The sequence below is a fragment of the Mangifera indica genome, chromosome 13 (assembly GCF_011075055.1).
Source record: "Mangifera indica cultivar Alphonso chromosome 13, CATAS_Mindica_2.1, whole genome shotgun sequence".
Taxonomy (NCBI): domain Eukaryota; kingdom Viridiplantae; phylum Streptophyta; class Magnoliopsida; order Sapindales; family Anacardiaceae; genus Mangifera; species Mangifera indica.
The window spans coordinates 10488144-10510175 of NC_058149.1; the positions used below are offsets into that span (position 1 = coordinate 10488144).

At 34.7% G+C, this 22032-nt stretch overlaps 2 protein-coding genes across 8 annotated transcripts; one reads left to right on the forward strand and one right to left on the reverse strand.

Moving 5' to 3' along the window:
* The first annotated feature begins 2864 nt into the window (after positions 1 to 2864).
* Positions 2865 to 6588, forward strand: LOC123194331 (glycerophosphocholine acyltransferase 1). Its single transcript, XM_044607510.1, has 8 exons — positions 2865 to 3222; positions 3318 to 3437; positions 3525 to 3582; positions 3682 to 3782; positions 4686 to 4781; positions 4889 to 4982; positions 5496 to 5733; positions 5863 to 6588. Exons 1-8 carry the CDS (start codon positions 3127 to 3129, stop codon positions 6200 to 6202), a joined length of 1143 nt encoding a protein of 380 aa, XP_044463445.1. The 5' UTR covers positions 2865 to 3126; the 3' UTR covers positions 6203 to 6588.
* A 685-nt stretch (positions 6589 to 7273) lies between these two features.
* On the reverse strand, positions 7274 to 20707 carry LOC123194551 (myosin-17). Of its 7 annotated transcripts, none has more exons than XM_044607802.1 (39): positions 20337 to 20705; positions 19540 to 19668; positions 19077 to 19220; positions 18817 to 18962; positions 18589 to 18745; positions 18393 to 18451; positions 18133 to 18292; positions 17860 to 18009; positions 17642 to 17778; positions 17396 to 17542; positions 17082 to 17183; positions 16949 to 17006; positions 16760 to 16861; positions 16576 to 16613; positions 16224 to 16350; positions 15954 to 16124; positions 15290 to 15421; positions 15052 to 15161; positions 14801 to 14861; positions 13766 to 13943; positions 13286 to 13491; positions 13010 to 13129; positions 12805 to 12903; positions 12478 to 12699; positions 11526 to 11665; positions 11202 to 11319; positions 11078 to 11119; positions 10884 to 10961; positions 10557 to 10727; positions 10260 to 10415; positions 9950 to 10156; positions 9133 to 9270; positions 8965 to 9035; positions 8760 to 8859; positions 8624 to 8680; positions 8468 to 8524; positions 8282 to 8362; positions 8039 to 8121; positions 7274 to 7936 (listed from the first exon to the last, which is right to left on the reverse strand). In XM_044607802.1, the coding sequence occupies exons 1-39, from the start codon at positions 20337 to 20339 to the stop codon at positions 7813 to 7815; spliced, it is 4581 nt and encodes a 1526-aa protein (XP_044463737.1). In that variant the 5' UTR covers positions 20340 to 20705; the 3' UTR covers positions 7274 to 7812. The 7 variants fall into 7 exon arrangements, with proteins under 7 accessions (XP_044463737.1, XP_044463736.1, XP_044463733.1 ...); XM_044607801.1 differs by having other exon boundaries at positions 11069 to 11119; XM_044607798.1 differs by having other exon boundaries at positions 8282 to 8524; positions 11069 to 11119; positions 20337 to 20706.
* Positions 20708 to 22032: the final 1325 nt, after the last annotated feature.

Sequence of the window (22032 nt, forward strand, 5' to 3'; positions counted from 1 at the left end):
TCCAAATTTGATATATTGAACATAATATTTATCTTGATTTTTATAAAAAATATATATAGTTAAACGATATTCCAAAATTGGATAAACATACGATCACCCTCAACTCACAAAAGAATTATAACTTAAATGAGGTCGTCTTTGTTTATTTTGTAGAGCTAGGACTAACTCTTAGGTCAGCTACCAAATACTCCGTCTTATCAATTCAACCATCCATCTCAATCATGCATGCATCAAAATGAGTTTGTACATTGGCAGTCAGAACCATGGAGCCATTCCTCATGCATTACTAATATGTGTTGTACATGTGTAAACTCGTCAACCACTATTGATTCGAGCGTGTATTCGAACATTCAGTATAGACCACCCATGAAGGAAGATGTTGAACCACTCTTAAATAAAGGTAGCGGATGATCGATAAACAAATACAGTGGTTGACTCATTATTAGAGATGGTGTTACATGAGAAGACCCTATCATACCCATGAACTCCATGATATTGGGATATCGAGAAGCTCTCTTCTCTAGACTAACTCTATATTAACACTGTTTTGTTCATACTTATATAAAAGATATAAAGATAATAGAAAAGTCGAAACAAAGGTATAGACTCAAAATTGGAAAATCACTTACAACATTCCCATTGTATGTTGTGTTGACATCATCATATCTCAAAATGTTTCTTATCTTTCATGTACACATTCAGGTGACAATTAATAATTATTTCAATTGTGCTTAATTTTCTAGATTATTGAGCATCTCATATATCTAAATGTACAATATTAACATCAATTTTGTTAGTCATCATCATAATAAAGTTAAAATGATTTTATATGAATGGATAGATAAGACAATGTTATATGAAATGGTATGTGGAAATCCGATAGAATTTCATCGGAGGGATCTTTCCCTCCTTGAATACCCATGAGTATTTGTTGAATTTTTCAAGTGATTCACAAGTTGAAGAACTTCTTTATAGATTATTTCCCTATTATCAACACCCAAAAGTCCAATGTATAGGCAACACAACAACAATAGCTTAATAATGTTGTTATCCCTTATTTTCAAAATATGTTTTTTCTATTATTTGTGTTAATAAAATTGAAAGGTAATAATATATATCAATCTAATCACTTAATCAAGTTAATCATTAAGGCGAATCCAATCAGGCTATTCCAAAACTCATTATTGGATTTTTCCCTAATAATCGTTGGTAGTACTATTGAATGTTTAAATGCATCATCGAATCAAAACTCTTCAAAGTCTAAAAATTTCGCAAAACATATATCTTTGAAAAGCTTCTTCTTATGACATTAAGATTCGTACGAATATTCTTCATTGCGTCTCAATGGCCTCTTGTGACTTAGTGATTTCAAGTGGTGAAAAGTCAAGAAATTCTCAACCCTTTGGACATGTAGTCTAACCAAACTCTATTATTTTATTTTTTAGTCTAATGCAATGTTCGTTCATAATTAATAAAAAAAATCGAATATGCTCAATTCCCAAATTATTTATATATAATCAAACATTCATGAAAAAAAAAAAGTACAAAAAGTTCACCAAAGCTTTAAAAAATTCATTTGACTAAATATTTCACACGTACGATGTACAGCATACATATCTAAAATAGTTTTTCATGCACCCAGGTCTAGGCTTACCCGTACAAAGGCCTAAGTAAGAATAGGCCCAAACTCATTCTAAAATTAAAAAAAAAAAATTTATAAGATTTGTATCAAAAGACTCTAAACCCACACTCACTTAAAAAAAAAAAAGAAATTCCTCAAAGATTATTGGTTTGTAACCCTTAGGAAGAAATTTTGATTTTTCAAACTTCAGATTGAAGAGAATTATGCGATTTTTAAATTGAAGAGAGTAAACGTAATAAAACTTTAGTTTTTGAAATTTTTTTATTAAATAACAATTTTATCTTTGACCATAACTAAGATTTTTAAAGGAAGAGTATAATTTTTAGATTTTTAGACCTCATAGGTATGATTTTGAGAACTCACCTAAACTTGGGTGGGAAATAGTTCTTTAGCCCTATAATTATTATAGTTTATTGGTTCAAAACTTCAAATGTTTGAGGATAAAGATATGAGTGATGTTATATATATATATATTGTGTATAATTTAGATATATAGATGATGTGTCATTATATAATTAAAATTTTTTATTTTTAATTTAAAATTATCTAATCACATAATGACGTAAATCTGTGTATCCAAATTATGTATAAAAAATATGTATATATTGTTTTATTGTTAAGATATATATTACAAAATGGATTCTAATTGTAAAAATAATAATAATAACAATAATAATAATAATAATAATAATAATAATAATAATATAGATCCAGTAACAAGTTTTATTGCTCTAGATTTCTTAGAATATGATAAAAAGAAGTCAACCCTATAAGGTGAAAATAAAGCTATCTGGTTAAGCAATTTCAGCATAATTAAAATTGATTAATTTTAAATGCAGGTTAAAGAAAATTATCAAAATTACCCTCAAAACAAAAATACTGTTTGAATTTATCCACCAATGTTAAGGGAAATATTATTAAAACCGAAATGTTTGTCCAATTTTTTTATATTTTATTGTTATTTACTTTTACCTCTAAATTATTTTTATTATTACAGTTGAAAATTATTATTAGTTATAATAAAGTTTTATTATATCATGCCACGTGGACCAAATCAACCTTTCCCTTTCAAGAAAAGGACAGAAAGGGCCTAGACTCTTTATTCTTACGTGGCAACTAGTTAGGGAAAGATAGAGTAACAGCACTGTCCTTTAACCTTCTAGAGACTGACGTGTGTATCTGAACATGAAGAGGTCGACCACTCATATTCTGAAGCAGTTGTGGTTAAGAATGGAGGATCGAGTAAATGATTCGGAAATTAATAATAAAATAAGCAATAAAAAGACATGCAAATGAGATAGAAATTGGGGCACTCTGAAATTTAAGCGCGGACATGGCGCAAACGCACAATAGACACACAATTTGAATGCAAAATTATTAACATTCAGATTCATCTTATTTCTCTTTCTTCTTCCCTCTCTCTTTCTGTATACGATATGCTTGTTGTAGTGTATGCTTAGGCTTAGCGGAAGAAAAATTAAACAATGGCCAACACCGAAGAGCTTTTGGAGGAGGTGAACGCTAGTGGCAATGGGGATTCATTTGGAATGGTGAAGAGGAGGTTCAAGGATCGATCTCTGGTATTGTCTAATCTTGAGTTTTTGGTTTCTTTTTTTATTCGGTGTGTGTGTTTATTGATGGTTTTATGGATCTGGTGGTTTTTTTTTTTTTTTAGAAAGTTGTTCAAACAAGGGAGATCATGTCGAAAAAGGCAGTTCAGACGAGAGAGATGTTGTCTAAACAGGCTGTTAAGATCGCTAAACAAGCAGAGGAACATGAAAGATTTATTAATAAGGTTTTTATATCCTGTTTTTGAATGGATTGATATTACTTGGATCATTGAATTTGAAATTTTTAATGAGGTTTCTTTGTAATGCTGTAGGTGACACATCTTCTGGGCGTTCTTGGGTTCGGGGGCTTTTGTTTCCTATTGGGAGCAAGTAAGTAATTCATGTGATTACATTAAAACAATTGAAAATCTTGGTAGCTTTATTGATTTTCTTTCTCCCTTTTTTGTTGGTTAATTAATGGATTGGCAGGGCCCCAAGATATTCCTTATGTATATTGTTTGTTCTATGTTATCTTTGTTCCTCTTCGGTGGATATATTATCGGTATAAAAAATGGCATTACTATCTTCTGGTAAACCTCTACTACCTCAACGTAGCTGTATTTTTGTTTGTTATATGCTTACTACTAATTTGATTACCTAATAGCATAAGTTATTTTTATTAGCTTGTACGTTTCTGCTTTCTTTTGGGTAGATACTATTGGGAATTTGGGATAGTTGTGAGATGGTTGATGTGGTTTAGCCTTGTTCAATGATTTACTGTTGATAATAGTAGGAAAGAGGGGTGGCGCTATTCAAGTTTGGATGGTTTTGCAAATAAGTACACCTAAATAGAATTGTGTTAAGATAGTTTAGAAAATTTTTATGAGCCACCTTTGATGATATTTCAAAATTAAAATTTTAATTTATCCAATACTATAGCTATAAGGTCAATCACTAAACTTGAGATTTTATTTGTTTGGTGTAATCGATTCAACTTTAAAAAAGTGGATGGTTTCCTCATTACAAAAAAAAATTAGAAAATTAATGTGCAGTTGTAGTTTGTTTAAGAATAGTTGATCATTGATACAACTCTTGTTGTGGGTTTGAGATCACTAAGAGTCAGAACAAGAGCTAAGTTGAGTTTTAACTTTTAACATCATGGATTCCTCTCTAATGATATCTCACCCTGAGAAAGCAAACTGTTCTTTCGGAGAATTTGATAGGACTGATGTGAAGGGAAATATATTCAAAATAAGATACGCCAAAAATTTTAAGGTGGTCAATATCTTAAATACAGCAAGTATGTTCAATCAATATTGATATAGAATAACATCGACATGAGGCATGGACTCTAGTGCAGTTTTATTTATTTCCAAATTTGATTCCAGGAATGGGGATGGACATTTCTTTTTATGAGGTTTCTATTCACTATGTCATGTAAAGATGAAAAAAATGAAAGATTGACGTAACTTCAGTTTGTTTTTTAATGCCAGGATTTTTGCTATTATGCCAATACAATCTTCTTGGTTGATCTTCTTCTCTATCCAAGAAATGAAAAGTTTTTCATGGCTTGCTTCTCATTTGCTGAGGTAAACTAAAATTCTTGTGTAACAGTTCTATCCAAGAAATGAAAAGTTTTTGAAATAACAAATGTTTCACTTTGTTTCCTTTTTGCACCTTATGAACGCTGCTGCAGGGGCCTTTAGCGTGGGCATTGATTGTTTGGCGTTGTAGCTTGGTTTTCAATTCTGTTGACAAAATTGTTAGTGTCCTAATACATCTTTTGCCTGGTGCGTTGGACTTTCTTTGCTTCTGCATCATTCTATATAAAACACACATTTAAAATGTGTGACAACCTATTTCATTTTTTCGGGGAAAAAGACTAAGCAGGACGCTAGGCTAACATTTCTAAGTCAACTTCTGGAAAAATTGCCAGAAACTTTTGTGTCTAATATATCTATTTTTATTCTATCAGTTCTTTTATTTAAAGCTAATTTACCATTATACATGGTTAAAAGTTCAATGTTAGGCTTGGTTTACCTTGGGTTCTGATTTCAATCAAGTAACCAAAAAGAAAAAAAAATGCAACTAAATCTGTCTTTTTTGAATTGCAAATTTGTAATTTGACTTGGGGCTTTCTGTTTTTAGAACCTTGTTAAGTTGGAAAAACCTGACTCTAGGTTTATTGATTTGTGCACTCAACAGTGGACTAAATCTTCCTAGAAGGGAGGCTAAGTTTGTGTTCTGTTTTATAATTTTGACAATGAAGTTTCGAATTGCTAATGCAATATCTTCCTTTTCAGGGTTAGTGTTTTTCACCATTCGATGGTGGAATCCAGAAACCTTTGCTGCTATGCGTCCAGAAGGAGCATCTCAAAGGGCATCATGGCCTTATGTGGAAGACACTTCCTACCTTTTAACTTGGCTGTTTTGGGTTCCTTTAGCCGCTTACACTCTGTGGCAAGTTCTTTATTTTCTCATTGTTAATGTCCTCCGTCGACAGAGGCTTTTACGAGATCCTGAAGTCATGACTTCATACAGGTTTCCATTTCTTTCTGAACTCTCTGATTTATCACCTCATATAGTTATATCTTGTGTTACAAGGAATTTTTTTTTTTGAAACTTATATGATTCATAATTATTTCATTCTAATAGTTCTTGGTTTGGCAGGGAACTGTCGAAAAAGGCACAGAAAGCAAACAATGTATGGTGGCGTTTAAGTGGTTTGCTGGGGGATCAGAATCGCATGTTCATGTACATTGCTTTCCAAGCGATTTTTACCGTGGCAACCATGGCACTCACTGTCCCCATCTTCTTGTCATACAGATTGCATGTAATATTCCAAATTCTCAAGGTTTCTGCATCTGTATGGAATGGAGGAAGCTTTTTGCTAGAAGTGATGCCTAGACAGGTGATTCTCAAGGAGAAAAAGAAAACAGAGATGCAACCAGTACAATCTGATCAACTTGATCGATCCCCTGTTGCTACAGGAAAACACCAAGAAAGTTGATGACTCCACAGAGATGGAAAATACAATGCAAACCAACAATTTTACAGAGACATAGTTACAACTTATGTCCACGTATAGTCTTTTGACAGCCCTGATAGATCTCAATACTTGCAGGTTTTCTTTTTTCTTTTATTTTGCTTTTTGGTTTTGTTATTCGGCTGGGTTGGGTGACAGTGGAGAAGGTATCAACAGCTGAGCTGCTACAGTGGAAAATGGTCGTGTTTGTGAAAGAAGGAAACTATAATGATTGTTTTGATAAGTTTGGTGCTGACCTTATTTGAAACATGTGAATTTGTATATTCTTTTGTTGTATGCTTACAAGTTACAACAAACCCAGATTTTGTTTAATTATGTTCATAATCTAGTATATGATGTCTTGGATGAAATGGTCGAAAATTTTCCCGTTTTGGTTGTTTGGTAAGAAATTTTTAACTGAGGTTTAACCCACTTCTCTTCCAATGATTCAGATGAGGAAATTTTTTATTTCGCAGAAAAACCCATTTGCTGGTTTAGCATATAATATTACATTTTCTTTAGTTGATGTTAGTCATACCTTAACGATAATTGAAGTTATCTCTCATGTGTAGACAAAACTGAATCTCTGAGAGATAGGGTTGGATTCGAGCCGAGCCGAGCTTGGGCTCGACTCGGTTTATTTATGGCCGGCTCGAGTTCGGTTCGACACGTTTACGGCTCGGCTCGGCTCGTTTTTTATATCAAAACGATATCGTTTTGTATATATATAGATCAAAATGATGTCGTTTTGTATATAAAATTTAAAAAAAAAATATATATCGAGCCAATCCGAGCCAGCTCGAGCTCGGTTCGTTTCGGGCTCGAACCGAGCCGAGCCGAGCTCGAGCTCGAGCTGGCTCGGCTCGAGTCCAACCCTATTGAGAGAGGAAGAAAAAGAAGCAAACAACACACCACAACTCTTCCCTTAAATTATTACCGAAGCTAATAAAACTGATAAAATATTAGAACTTTCACTTTAGAGACTTAGGTTCGAATCTCTGTCATATTTGTAAAACATTGTGAAAATTACTTATAAAAAAAAAAAAAGCCTCTTCCTTCAAATTTTAACAATGGATAGTTAATTTTTTATTAGAACAACATAAACAACTACACCATACAAATACAAATCACTTCCTCCTATAGCAAACAATAGCCTATAAAATACAGCTACTGTCACTTACACCCAAAAAATAAAAAAGGAAAAAAAAATAAAAAATAAACACTCTAAACCATTAGAAACCCCACAAACAACCAAAAAAACCAGACTCAGAAAATGAATGAAAAAATATAAAGAATATATATACATACGGAAAAAAAGCTGTAACAGGCATGCCTGAAATTGCCAGACACTGTGCCTGTTCCTATGAATGCATAATATCACACCGAGTGATATGGCCCCTCTTGTTGAAGTAACGTGAGGGAAAGAATGAATTTACCCAGGCTTCAACAAAGGTAGCCTGAGTCCATGGAGAATGCATTGTACACATAAACAGTGACAAACAATGAGATTATATGCACAGATGTGTAGTAGTGCGTTGGGTGACACCGCAAAGACAAAGACAATATTTGAGTATATAAGTTCATGCAAGTGAATATCACTCTGACCGTGGAAGTAAGAACCCAAAACCTGAGTTTTCACGGATTAATGCTGGAGGTTCGACTTCAGCTATGTCCACTTGCTGCAAGGACTTGGAAATGTCATCGACCGTGAATGGGATGCTGCATTGAGATTTGAATTGCAAACAAAATCAATAAGATATTGTATTGTCAAACAACATCAAAGTGGTACCAAGAACAGCTGTGTTAGGAAGGTATTATTACCTCGAGTCATCATCTAATAGGAAAGAACTGCTTACAGCATTGTTTGAGTCCTCGGTCATGAGGACTCTCATACTTGAAATAACCTGCATCAGAAAGAGATTCATTAATTAACTTAGCACATACATGTCGAGCAGGAATCACAACCAAAAATGAGAATGCAAAAGAAATTCTCTTAACACTATTTCAAATTCATGGGGCAGACATTCGTCGATCATCATTTGTCAACTGATTTAAGTTACTTACCTCTGAAGACACACTGTGTGTGCCATATTTGTCATCCCAGTACATTGTACTGATCCTGTATAACTGTTGTATGCTGAGCACCTGAGTTAAAAAATATATAATGTAAAAATAATATAATAAATAAAAATGGGAAAAATACAAATCTAGAAGAGATTTTGTGTAGCTCAAAGGAGTAAGGGCACTGACAGGACAAAGTTCCTTTGTTATTTCATTCAGAGTTTTTTTGGGCTTTTGATGTATGACCTGGGTTGTAAATAAAATGAAAGAGTAAAGTCAGCAAATTAAAATATCATAATAATCTGCTTTAACTGAACAGAGTGAAGCTATGCAAATGAATCTTACTAGGAACCCTACAGCCTGCCTAATATGTTTCAACTCATCCCAGGCAGAACCCGCATACTGTTCACAAAAAAAGTTCAGGGTAAGGCATAAAAGTTGATGTAGGAAACTGAAGGCTACACATTATCACAGTGCTTACTTCTTCAGAGGACTCGTAACACCACTGTTCTAATTCAGCCAAACCTGCTTTTACATATTCCCCATTACTGAACGAGCAACACTCACGCCTCAGAAGAAGACTGCAGATGTGCATAAATAGATGCCATGGAAGTGTTTAAATTAGTATCTTACATCAAAAAGTAGAGACAGAGATACAGAGAGAGAGAGGGAGAGAGTGCACAAACCTATTGAATAGCTGAACATTTATGAAGGAGAATATTTGAGTAAACACTTTACGGACTAAGAAAGGAGGTACCTGTAAACCCAAAATAAAACAGAAATGATTTATTCTAAAAAGGTAATATCACAAAATCTTTTTTTTTTTTTTCTTTTCTGAGAAACTAAGTGCTCACGTAGTTTGCTTTCATAATCTTCAAATAACTATTCAAGCTTTTGACTATGCTTTGCCAATGAGCAATCAAAGCTTGCTGAGCAACTGCATTAGCTTGTGAACGTCCTTTAACTAAACTTGCCCGTGAAGTCCTGGGTGCCTGCATGTATAAAATATTAAACGATGAAAGGGTTTTTATTGTATCCCCTCCAATAATATAGAAGCAATGATCAGAGCAGAATGAACACAAAATTGAAAAATTCACTTGCATACAATTTTTTTAAAAATTATTCAGTGGAACTTGTGAGGGCTCTTAGGTTTCATCACCAGGAAAAGCGAAAAAGGCCGGTTTTTTCTTCCTCTTTATCAACAGTCTGCTGACTCAAGGAAGTGATAAACCTATTAGACTTTGTTGTTATTTTCTTTCTTTCTTCTTTCACAAAAGAAATAAGTACTGCACATAGTAAAACATGTAGCATGGTACTGAATAAGTCAAAGTTTACTCCTATTTTGGAACCTCTGTATATCAGTTTCGTATCATGACTTTCTGTTGGCGAAACAGAGCCTTTTTTTTTTTTGAGAATCCCAATACTTGCTTTGCAAGCCCAACTTTGAAACTGGGGCACCAGCCAAAACCTATAATCTTTAGGAAGCAGAAAACAATGGCTTTTGGTCCTGTAGGTGCTAACGAGGAGATTCACACCCACAAAGCAAACCACAGGCCAGACCATCTGGCTAAACCCTCATGGGTATTGGTGAAACAACACTTAGAATGCACAATTAATCCTTTCAATTTAAAAAAAAAAAAAAAAAAAAGAGGAAGTCAGATTCAGTCAGACCTGAATACATAACCCTAGTAGTGGGGAAATCTCTTTCTTTAGATTGTCCCTCATCATTCCATATATTTTTTCAAGGAAGGCGGTGAGCTGCTGCTTAAACAGTAGGGCAGGGTACTTGGCCTCAACCTGCCGTAAGTCATCCAATCTACTAAGCCCTCGACCATTAAGAAATGAGAGTCCTGCACTTTGAGGAGATGACCTTAATCCCTATAATTGACACAAATGAGAACAGTATGGAAAAATTAGGGCAAACCGGGAAAAAAAAAAAAAAAAGCAAGGTGCTTTGTATAGGGCAAAAGTTTCCTCTTACTTGAGACATTCTCCCAAAAAGAGAAGCCGATGTTGTTCTTCGCCGTTGTGGTGTCAAGCTTGCAGCACCACTAGCTTTGAGAGTGTGTTGGAGCAGTAGCAGTAATGTTGATGTATTTGATAGCCAATATGCTAAGACATCATTATTATCCTGTACCTTCAATACAGTAGACATTGCTGAAATTAGTGTTATATATGGATAATGCTAGCTGTTGTGCAGACACCAAATGCAGCAGAATATGGTGTCAATGAATATAGCTGAATAAAAGAGGATTTAGAGACCACAAAAAAGACTTACCTCTATGGCTGAAGCTATAGTTTGAATGATACGGTCAAAAACAGTAGTCCTTTCAACTTCAAATGACCTCCAATGAAGAAGACATTTGTATATGACACAAGCAGCAACTGGTTTGCTCCCAGAGAAACCCAGGTTCTGTGATACACACTTAATCAGCAAGTCCTGGTTTTCCTGATCCAAAAAGAAGTAGATCACAAAAAACATATTAGAACTAGAATATGAATGGCCAGAGGACGAAAAATAGAAACCCAGAAAGGAATGTCAAATAAGAATATTTCAAATGCATTATCAGTGAAAATTAATAAAAGCATGTCATAGGCCACTGACCTGCTGCTTTTCATTGAGAGATTTTTGAGGCTTTTCCTCTGATTCAGGTTCACGTGCATGTGAGGCAACAGTCATGTCCTAATACACATTGCAAACAGTAAGCAATACAAGTAATAAAAAATTCCATCCCTTAAATATTCAATAATGAATTAATGGGATGTTCAGAAACCGTAATGCTCCCCTACCGACACAACCTTCATTTCTCCATTTTGAATATTTCCATTCTCAGGTGTCCTCTGCAAATTCATAAGCATGTATTTATATAAGTTTGTCTGTTATATAATGCAAGGATCAGCAGTAACCATATCTCATTTATACCTGAATAATCATTGTCTTGGACCGCGCAGACAAAGATTTTCCTGTTGGTGATATAGTCAGTGCCTGCTGACGAAGTACTTGATTCTCAGATTCAGAATTGGATAGTTTCTCTTCGAGCCTGAATATATGAATAAACATGTGTGAAATTTAAATGACTAAAAAGCACACCAAAATCCTACATCATGTAGAGAAGAGAGAGAGAAGCACACTTGTCTTCTAGGCACAATAGAAGCAAATGAACAGTGCTAAACAATAAGTGAATTGCGTGCATGCTCAAATCATATGATATTATCCAAACATTCATCTTATAAAGCATTTACAAACCTCTGGACAGATTCTTGAAGGTGATCCACTTTTCGCTCTGCATCTTCAAGTTTTTTAACCAGTTCCACATTTCTGATCTCAGCGTCAGCAGAAGCCTTCCTGCCCTCTTCAGCTGCCTGTCTTTCTGATAGAAGCAAAGCCTGTAATATTATGAATATTCGTCAAACCAAGGAACTCCACAAATCCCTTCTCTTGGCTACCTATCAAGAGCAAGTAATACATGCACCAAACCTACTACATTTAATATCTGGGAAACTAAGGAATGATAGGAAAAACATTGTTGCCATCAACATTTCTTTTAACGATTCTACCCAAATAAAATAATGAATACGGAAATTAGCTCAATAAGAAGGGGTTGCTAGATTGAGGAAGAGGGAGGAAGGGAAAAATATTGTAGGTTTTGGGCAACCTTTAGTTGATTGGGAGGCTAAAGCCATGGGAGAAGTTAGCACCTCTTGTTGCCAACATGTTCATGTTAGAGTGTTTGAGTTGTTTTGTGTAGGTTCCTAACAAAGTGGTTCGGTTGTTTTGTGTGGGTTCCCATCAGCAAGCTATTAACAAAAGCCAAGTTATTCTGAAATAGGATACATAAAGGCATAAAAACCACCAAAAGATGCATGGACATATTTTGGCATGGAATTCAAGGCAAACGAAGTAATAAACACTAATTGATTTAAGAGATACACTTCTGCAAAAACACTTCAGGTGTTTGAAAGTTATTATGCGCTCCATGTGCTCCAATATACATGCAACATTAATAGTGTCAGATTGGGGAATGAAAGGTGTCATTGCTGCCGCATCATGGAAACATAACCACTCAATGAAGCATATACGAAGGTTTAGTTGTTGCAGTAGAAAATAAAAATTTTACTTCTATTGAATGAAATCATGGATGGAGAACGTACACACCAACATATGATTTTATCATGGTAATCCAATTTTGAGTTCATACCTTCAAACTCGCTACCTCAGCTGTTAATGACTCAATCTTTTCTGTATCTTGAATCATAACAGGAGTTTCCTTAATAACAGGAGGTGCCTCTTCGATAGCTTTTCGAGCAGCCTCTCGTTCTTTCAGAACCCTGGAATTTGCTTCTTCTACTTGTAATTGCATTGCATGCAAAGCATCCTGTAACTTAACAATCTCTTGGGCTTTTTCCTCTTCTAAATTAGTCTGTAACACAAATGATAAAATATTTATGTGTAAGTAATACTGCAATGCAGTCCATCGTAGATCAACTGAACTTTGATACATCTCAGTAAATAATTATGTATTTACCCTCAATTGTTTCTCAAACTGCAATCGCCATGTAAGTTCTTCCACACGCTTTTCTAGTTTGTCTTTTGCTTCTTTAAGGGCACCTGTTTCTCTTGCAGCCTAGGTAAGTAAAAACAACTGGTTAGCTCCCAAATATATTCCAATTATATATTGCAAGATGCATTACAAATTTGCACAAAAACAAAGACACAAAATGTGATCCAACCATTTTGAGCTTTCTGAGCTCTCTACGAGCAACCCTTTGCCTCCAACCGCACTGGGAAACCAATGCAGCCTTCTTAAGACTCTTATAATAAGAATAAGCTAAGTGGCGACGCAAATAAGCCTGAAAGCAACCAACAAACATCATTAATTTTCTCCAGTTCGTCATAGCAACCAATTTGCAACTCCATTTAAAGGTCAAATGACTTCTTTTTCTAAACTAAAAGACAATAATGACTTTTTTTTCTAAATTGAAAGACAATATAATCAGAGGATGGACCTCGATGATAATTGCAGCCTTTGTTTGCTTTCTGAGTCTAAACTCATTGCGAGCAACCATTGCCCTTAATCCCGTCTGCAATGTGATTGCAGACAACTGTACTGTTACGTACGATTTCCTGGCAGTGTATTTGCGGAAATTTTTTTGAATCTTCATGGCTGCAGCCTCCCTTCGCAACTGTGCATACAGTTGGCAAGCCAATATACCTGACCACAATTGGAGATAAAAGAATGGGTTATTATCTGTATCTGTATTTTAATGAGCTAAAAGACAATTCATCCATAAAGGAACAGATGTAGTTTACACAAACATCAATATATTTTTTGTTCTTTTTATTATTTAATGTTAAAGCATCAGAAGTCTTACAATTAATTATTTGACTAATAATGTTATGGTTTTTTTTCCAAACAAATTTATGCTTTTGATAATACAACTCAAATAGAAAATTTAACATGGCTAGTTTAGAAGACGAGAGAATACCCCGCCAATGAGACTGCAACACAATAGCAGCTTTGCGCATCTCAATAAACTCCTTCCTTGCAATATAAGTACGAATCTGCCTTTGGATGGTTCTAGCCGCATTCCCCAACACCTCCGCTCTTCTTGCATCCAGCTCTGCCATCTGACCAGCTCTTAGGAACACTTTTGTCTTGCCTATCTGAAAGGACAATCATATTAAACATTATGTCAGTAAAAATCATAGACCTCAAGAGTCAACTGCATCGGATAATCATTTTTTTCATAAGGAAGTTTATTCTATAAAATAAATACATAAAATATCAGAAACTTGTAGACACAAGTTGCACACTTTCTGAAGACTAGCTAGCTATTAACATCAAAGTTAAAAATTCCAGTCAAGCTTCAAAGCAAGTAGCATCACTGAAAGCAGATAAAATTAAGTCAAGATTCCCATTCCAACTAGTCTTCTTTTGAGGGAACCAGAGTTCACAACTGGAGAAAACAATAGCAGTCATTCATAGATTCAGGAAGAGCTAGCAACCAAGTCATCCTGCATTGGAACACTCTGCCACAAGTATAAAGTTTATGCTTTTGTATTTTTTCCTAATTTTGCATGGACCATAGGAAAGACTTCACATCAGCAACCTTACTTAAAAAATCTCAGTACTACTTTAAACTCAAGAAGCTATTAGGCAGGCAATTCAGTTACAACTGATTGCTGCAATTCAAGAATGCCTGCTCTTCGTGTTTAGCACCATCATTGAAGTGTGGCACAGCAGATCAGCCACAAGTATCAATTAAATTAAAAAAGAGTATACAGTCACTCGGCTTAAAAAGAAAACTTGAATCAATCAGAAGCATTTCAGGCTTTACACATTTCCACATTTATCTCAGCACGGTCTCCCATGGCCCAAGCATAACAATAATGAGGTTCTTTATTAGAATAGATCATGCCTTGCCCTATCAAACACCAACATCACCAACCTTCTTCCACAAAAATGTTAATTCCTATTTGCATGATCAGTATGACAAGTAACAAAGAGATATTTTAGCTACCTGATAACCTTTCAATCCCATTTTGTCCAGAATCTTTTGGCATGCAACCTTCTCATCATAGCTGTACAGAGAAAATGACAAATTTCATAAAATAACAATAACAGAATACATAAAAAATTAAAATTTCAATTAAAATAATGTAGAAGGGAGGCAGAAAGAAGATTGCACAAGTGATGTCATGCTATTTAAATGCTATGCAGCTAAGCAACAAAAATATAACTTACTAGAAAAGAAAAGAAGGTATAACTTACTTTCCTTCTAAAACTTCTGGAGCAAGAACACCAAAACGGTGTAGAAACTCATAAAATGTTCGTCTTGTAGGATAACCAGCACAACTGATCCTAATTGCCTCAAGGACACCCTAAATAAAAAAAGAATAAAACAAACTTAAACTTCTGGAACTGTAAGTACAGAAGTCAAGTTTTGTAGTCTGACAAATCATAAAGCAGATAAGAAACAAATAATACACTGCAGGGACACGGTACTCACACCACATCTTAACTGCTGAATTGTGTTGGCATTCTCAAAAATTGCAGGCTTGAGGACATTGTTAGGCTTCACACACCTGATATAGTGAGGCTCTGTTGAATTCAAGGTCTCCATCAAAGATTGAAGTTGTAGCTGAAGTTTTGCAAACACATCTCACATGTTATTATAAAAAGGTTTTTGAAACATAACCAAGTTTAAGACAAAAAACCTCCAGAAGTCTAGATTGAATAATGCCAAAGGCTGCATATTAGTTATCAACGAAACTCAAAATTGCCTAAAGAAGAAGAGTCAATGGCTCCATATTGGTTAATCAACAAAAATTGTAATTGCCTATTCAAGAAAAACCAATTGCAGCTAATAAGTAAATCAACTAAATTTGTAATTGCCTGTGCTTGAAGAGCCAATTGCTGCATATTAGTTAATCAACTAAACTTGTAACAGCCTATGCATGATGAGTATACTGTAACATCCAGAAGTCCTATAAAGAATCCAGCAAAAATGGACAATGCCAGGAAAGCAACTCCGTTTTTGACAATATTATTGTTCAAAATTTACAGTTACATTAATGATACCATTCAGCATAACTCTCTAGAGAAAATTGACGCAACTATTTGGATCTCATCCTTCAAAATAGAAATTCAGTAAACAAATAAACAATACATACCTTGAAGCGTGACCCAATGGAAGAAAATTTGGATGATTTAGACGACTCCTCTGGCAATGGAGGAAATAGACCTGCTACGAAAGGGCACTTTGAGGCTGTCAACAGCACCTGATGTTCTGCCACTACGTAATCTTTGTTTTTGTCAAGGAATAACTCAGCCAGATAAGTTACCTGAAAAAATATTAACAACAAATAAGCAAATGTTGCACTATATAGAAAAAGGAAATTAAATACACATAATAAAATAAAATAAAGGAAATATATATTTACCTCCCCTGCATAGTGAGATATAGTGAAACTAGTACGAGATAGCTTAGGTTTAATAAACCGCTTGTTGTTTTTGAATGTCTGGTACAACTTTTGAGCAAATGTTTCATGTGTAGATTTAGGAAACATACTGTGTGAAACAAACAAACAAACATAAGCAAACTAAATAAATAAATTAAATCATAAAAGCATCACTAGGAGCATGTAGGGTTTCTTATATTCATTATAAAGCAGACTATATTTCTTACACCGACACGCTTCTTTTAACAAAACCTACAGCACATACAGCTAAACATCCTCCTTAAAACTTAGAAAGGAATGATATATCAAGCTAAGTCAAACAACAGCTGTATACCAGGCTTCATCTAGAAGTGCTATAATTCCTCCAGGCTTCTGCAAAAGTAGAAAAAGTCATTCATGATTATCTGGTGATGCATAAGAATTAGAGAGAATAGTTTTTCAAGCATAAATCATCCATTGGATAAAATATAAATGATACAAATCGGAAAAAAAAGAGCCCAACAAGCAGAAAAACTCACCTTCTCAATCAGATCCAACACATCTTGGTTATCAACGAATTCTATGTAGCTCCAGTTGATTTCTTCTTTGGTATATTCTTCTTGTTCCATCTTAAAGACATGCTGTAAATTACCATACATCCAAAATTAAGAAATGCCAGAATTAGTATCCAGAATACAAGGCAAGAATTATGTCAAAAGACACCAAACCTGATTAAAATGTTGTTGTAGTTTTTCATTGGTGAAATTGATACAGAACTGCTCAAAACTATGAATACAGAAATCTGTTAGCTGCAATGGAAAACGTTATATCAAAGATAAATTTTGAAGTCAATTTTCTTACCTATTAAACTTGAAACTTTCAAACCCGTAAATATCAAGAACTCCAATTAATGATTTTGAGTTTGGATCTTGCCCAATCGAAGAGTTAATCTTATCCACAAGCCTACCAATACATACACATAAAAAGTTAAAAACAAAAAACACCTCTTTAAACACATCAATTACATAAGAAACATGATCTAAGGTACAAATGAATTGGATTAAATAACAGTTCAAATTCTGTTGATATATATTAAAGATTAAGCCATTTCTTATAGCAATGTAAAAGTGGACATAAGCCACAAACAAGTGCCAGAGCTAAGGAAGTTCCCATACCAATCAAACAAGCGAGAATAAACAGTTTTAGCTAAGGCATCCCTGCTACCTGCTGCAGAACCAGGGTCAAGAGTTCTTGTGATAACCTCTTCTGGTGTTACCATTACACGTTTTATCAGTGCATCCTCCAAGCTCTTGGCATCACATCTATGGTACCACATAAATTAAAACAGGCAAATAATTAAAAAACAAAAGAACACGAGATCAGAGGATCCATCCTACACATTACAAACATATTGATCATACCTTAGCAGTTCAGCTGTCATATTAAGATGAAACCTAGATTTTTCATCCTTGAGGACAGAAGAGTCAACTTCCTCTCCCTTTGCAAATTCAATATTTCCAAGATGCAGAATTGCCGCTACAACCCTAAAAATTCCCTCCTGAAAAGAATTATTCCTCATAAAAAATTTTGAATACAGTGGCAAGAACACTATTTCCTGAAATTTAACAGAAATACAAACCTGTTCTTCCTCACTAATTCCAACTACATCCATAGCCCTTCTAGTTGCAAGATACTCCTCGGTATCATCCACTCCATCCAGCTTGTAACAGTCGGACTGATTCAAGTAATGGAATGTCTTAGGGTGATCCAACTTATACTTTTCTCTAACCTGAAAAATTTAGAGAGACAATAAACAACTATAGATTATAAGTAACAAGGACAGGCAGTCCTACATTTTGCATGTGGATTGGCATGAAAAAAACAAGAGCACATACTGATACACCATCAATACCTCAGGTGGCGCTGCACAGAGGAGGTAAAAACAATGATAGTTTCTTTCAGGATTTGAAACTTGGCAGACACGGGACCTTTCAAGTAAGTAAGTCCGTACAGCTGCCCCAGATATCCTCCCATTCTTGTCAAATTGAATCTCAACAAATTTACCAAATCGACTACAACCAAGGTAACAAAAAGAATACTGAGATAAGCAAAAGAACAAAAGAGTTTTGAGAATGGACCTTAACTTAACAAACCTTCAGTTATCACACAAACCTTGAGTTGTTGTTCCTAACTGTTTTAGCATTGCCAAAAGCTTCAAGAACTGGATTTGACTGTTAGATCAATAACCAAGAGCATCGACTTAAACAAATATTCCACCCTTTTAAAATTAGAGCCCATAGAATAAATGTTGCAGAAAATCTATAAGAATGACACTTTTTAGTTAAGAAAAAAGATATCTTCAACGTACTTCCAGAACTTGTTGTTCAACTGTTCGTCCCTCTACTCCGGATCGGCCACCCAGATAAGCAAGATATCTCATAAGCATCTTTGTTGTCTCAGTCTTACCAGCACCACTTTCTCCACTAACCAGAATTGAGTTGCTCTTTCCCTCATTAATCATTGCTCTATTAATATTTGGCACAATCAGAGAAAGTATGCTGGAAAACTTTGATATCAAATGGAAATGGAAATTTACCTATACGCAACATCAGCTACAGCGAAAACATGGGGGCTAAGCTCTCCAAATTGAGCTCCCTTATATTGTTCCATCATGTGAGTATCGTACAAATGTGGCAATCTTTGAAATGGGTTTATGGCAATCAGGATATTGCCAGTGTATGTCTGAGAAGAATATCAAAATAGTACTTCAGCCATAAAAATAAAAATACTACTTCAGTTATATCTGCAATCTGATCATGTTAGATCATGCAACAGAAAACTGAAAATGAATCTTACATAGATTTCATTAAGTTCATATCTGGTAGCCAAGTTATGCAGAACCCCTGGTTCGTGCAAATACGATAGTTTTGTCATATCATCTACACCTCCAGGTGGTGCTTCAGTATCTTTAGGAAATACTTTTGAGATATCTGTGACAATCTGCCATCATTTTTCCAGTCAGAAGGGCATAGAATTATTATGACACAGATGACTAAGACAAGAAGTCAAAACCATATTTTGTGTGGTCATCAACATTTCCTTTGGAATGATTAACAAAGCTTTAGAGGGAAACTTTAAACTAGACGGTTGCTAAAGTTACAGGGTGCTAAAAATTCCCTTCATAAGAATTGGTTTATTATCATCTGTTTATACACACGCAGAAAAAGACACGTATATTCATATACAAACATGCTCATGCATTTCATATGAATAAGTAAAAAAGAAACATACAGAAAGAGTTAAGCTAAGGTCAACTTACTGTTTTTCCATTTGTTGCTTGAACATGAACTTCTTCACCATTGATTTTAAAAACCTCTCCATCAATCCATGCCAGCACTGAATCTTCAACCCATACATGCGAGCCCACAATAATGTTAACTGGTGCAGCCTGCAAAAAGATGAATGCATAATTATAAAAAAGATGATTTTACTATGATTGACACAATTTTTAAGTATAATTTGTAGATATCTCACAGAATCTCGTGAAGACATGAAAATTAAAACCAAGGATATGATAAAACAACTTAACAACGCTTCAGCAGAGAACAAACTGTTGGAGATATCCTATAGGAATATTACATTAACAATGATCTATAGCGGGGGCTTGTTTATGAGAAAACAAATCATTACTCATAATCAGTTTAGTATAACACCTTGCATCTTAGGTAATTCAGGACAGTAACTTGTAGCAATTAACTACAGCAAGCGCATAAACCTTAGTTAGGTAAACCATTTCCCACTCTCTGCTGGTAGCCTAAAACACCAATACAAGCCATTCCAACTGTTTGAGTTTTATCATCCGTTAGACATTTTGTCAAATTCTTAACAGCTCATATCCGAAATCACAATTTTTTTTACGCTTTCATTCATATGTGATGCTCTTTATTCAAATTTCAATAACTGAAGCATCAATAATAGAATTCTTTAACGATAGTCAAAGTTCCATATTATTTTCCAACTCAAAAACAACTATACAATACAAACATCAATTACAACCCGATCAAACTAAACAAATCAATCAAACACACAAAAACTATCAACTTCGTTCGAAATTACCATGGAGATTGCGTTGTATCGATAGTCTCCCTTAACTCATCGACGAAATGACCGAGTTTCGAGAAGACGAACGCAGTGAGTCAGATCGGCGAGGCCAAGACCGGTTGCTTTTGGAGTTTCAAAGGCCAATTTCCAGAGTAAAATAATAAGAAAAAAAAAAAGTGAAAAAGAAAACGATAATGAGAGGATTAAAATAAAGTGTCAATGAGTTTGAGGATTTGCAATTTGGAAAAAGCTTCGATCTTCTCTGTCCAAAATGAGATGTGCAGTTCATGTATACAAAAGTAACGTGCAAGCTTTATTTTTCTTACTGGTCAGCTGCTGGGGTCCAAAGACTAGTTGGACATTCGTGGTTGCTACAATCAGTGCGCTTTTGCACTAAAACGACATTTGACAGAGATTCAAGGGAGAAATTATATTATTTCGCGTTTTTCGTTTTGTAATTCCACAGAGTTGTCTGTTATTTACGGAATTGACCACGGTCATTATTTTTTGTTAGAAATAAAAAATTTGATTAATTGAGTTTGATTATACTTTAATCAAAGTCGGTATAAAATTTCAAACTACTTTACCGATTTTAAAAGCAACTTGATTAACTTAATTTTATATTGATAAAGATGTAATATTTGAGGCATATTTATGTACTGTCAAACTCTTTTACCGTTGAAAATTACAAATTCTGGTAAACAAATTAAAGAAATATTTTAAAATATTTTTGACAATAACATCCCAGGATCGCACTATGAAATGAGTCAGAATCAGTGCAAATTGAGTTTAAGCTAGGGGTAAATATGGAACTTTATACTTCCCGACCAAAAAAGTTTATTAAATACTTGCAATACGAAATCCGCCGACCATTTGATGGCGCGCTAAATATTTTAGCCAAAATTGTAAGAGATGTTACCGTACATTTATTTCACTGCATTATTTCGTGTTCTCGTGTCAACGTCAGAGAGAAACTAATCATGCGTCATTTGAAGACTTGATTGCCATTCATAATCGGACACGTGTCGATATGCTGTCAACGGCCATTAGATTGAGTAGGCTTGAATGTATTTAACAAATTTTGGCATGGAAACGTGGGAACACTGACAACAGAAAGCTGTGTGAGAGGCTCCGCGCATGTGGGCTTTGGTAGGCGCAGACCCTGGATGACCACATCATCTTTGGCCGCCAAGCCACCGACCGTATTTTATTCTCTTCCGTCGCCAAAGGTGAACAAGGAGAAATTGACACGTTTCGCTAATATATTGGTCATATTTTGGGTTTGCTCTTTTGTTGTTCTACGACTATGAGTAAATTTATAATGTCAGGTCTGTTTGCCACCCGAACTTTGCGAAGTTCCTAAAATTAACAATATGTCCCGAAAATACTCTGAACAAAATTTTAAAAGAATGGAGACGTCATGTGCTTCACTCTGTTTGACCTTTTCTCACAGCTCCCAGTTGGAAACTTTGCCTCCTTGCCTGCACCGCCCTCTCCCGTAATATTATCGTAGCTTTGTCGTGGTTGGATTTTGTTGTTTTAATTCACTTAATTATATGGTTATAAACCTCACATATGCAAAATTAAGTCATTTTTGTTTTGGTTTATGTTGTTATTTGATAAGTTGGAAAATGGTTAAGAATTTTAAGTATGTCAGAAAATGATTACACCCTTACGATTATATCATTCGTAACATGTAGGATAAATGACA

Coding starts and splice junctions, on each gene's coding strand:
- LOC123194331 (XM_044607510.1), top strand. CDS start 3,127: ATGGCCAACACCGAAGAGCTTTTGGAGGAGGTGAACGCTAGTGGCAAT. Junction 3,583..3,681: donor TTGTTTCCTATTGGGAGCAA/GTAAGTAATTCA, acceptor ATGGATTGGCAG/GGCCCCAAGATATTCCTTAT. Junction 5,734..5,862: donor GAAGTCATGACTTCATACAG/GTTTCCATTTCT, acceptor TTGGTTTGGCAG/GGAACTGTCGAAAAAGGCAC.
- LOC123194551 (XM_044607795.1), bottom strand. Junction 16,614..16,759: donor TGTTGGATCTGATTGAGAAG/GTGAGTTTTTCT, acceptor CTACTTTTGCAG/AAGCCTGGAGGAATTATAGC. Junction 9,036..9,132: donor AGATTATGAAAGCAAACTAC/GTGAGCACTTAG, acceptor TTGGGTTTACAG/GTACCTCCTTTCTTAGTCCG.